Below are 412 nucleotides of genomic sequence, written 5' to 3'. Positions count from 1 at the left end.
TACTACTACTACTACTACAACAGGCTTCAACAAAAAGTGTGGCTTGCCAGTTAATAATTATAATTTCTCTGAAATTTATTCCCAGCCACAACACCAGGAGGCCAGAATAGAAACAAAGAGTTCTTGTATACTTATCTCCGACAACAACCAATCTGGCGATCTCTACGCTTCTGGAATGCTGCCTTCTTTGATGCCCTACAGTGTGAGCGTTCTCTGCGACCAGTTGTGACCCGAGAGGAAGTGGAAAGTAATAGATTACAGGCTGTTACAGATGAGCTTCACTACCAGGAAAACATTACTTTTGGTCAACTAGGGTAAGTTTGTGATTATTGCCACAGATATACCTGTGTTTGGATGTGTAGACTCAGGTATGTAGGAATGTATTCCTTCTCAAAAGTCACACACATATCAC

General features: G+C 41.3%; 1 protein-coding gene across 1 annotated transcript in view; it reads left to right on the top strand.

Annotated features, from left to right (window-relative positions):
- The window catches only part of LOC119590611 (uncharacterized protein KIAA0513-like), a gene marked incomplete in the record, with an annotated part of 32,212 nt that overhangs the window by 30,348 nt on the left and 1,452 nt on the right, over positions 1–412 (top strand). Inside the window, 1 exon segment of the mRNA XM_037939289.1 lies at positions 86–314. Within this exon segment, the coding sequence (XP_037795217.1) occupies positions 86–314 (229 nt within the window).

The sequence above is a fragment of the Penaeus monodon genome, chromosome 27, assembly GCF_015228065.2.
Source record: "Penaeus monodon isolate SGIC_2016 chromosome 27, NSTDA_Pmon_1, whole genome shotgun sequence".
In the NCBI taxonomy this organism is placed as follows: Eukaryota; Metazoa; Arthropoda; class Malacostraca; order Decapoda; family Penaeidae; genus Penaeus; species Penaeus monodon.
The sequence above is the reverse complement of the archived record's forward strand: the minus strand, read 5'-3'. Positions and strand labels throughout refer to the sequence as shown.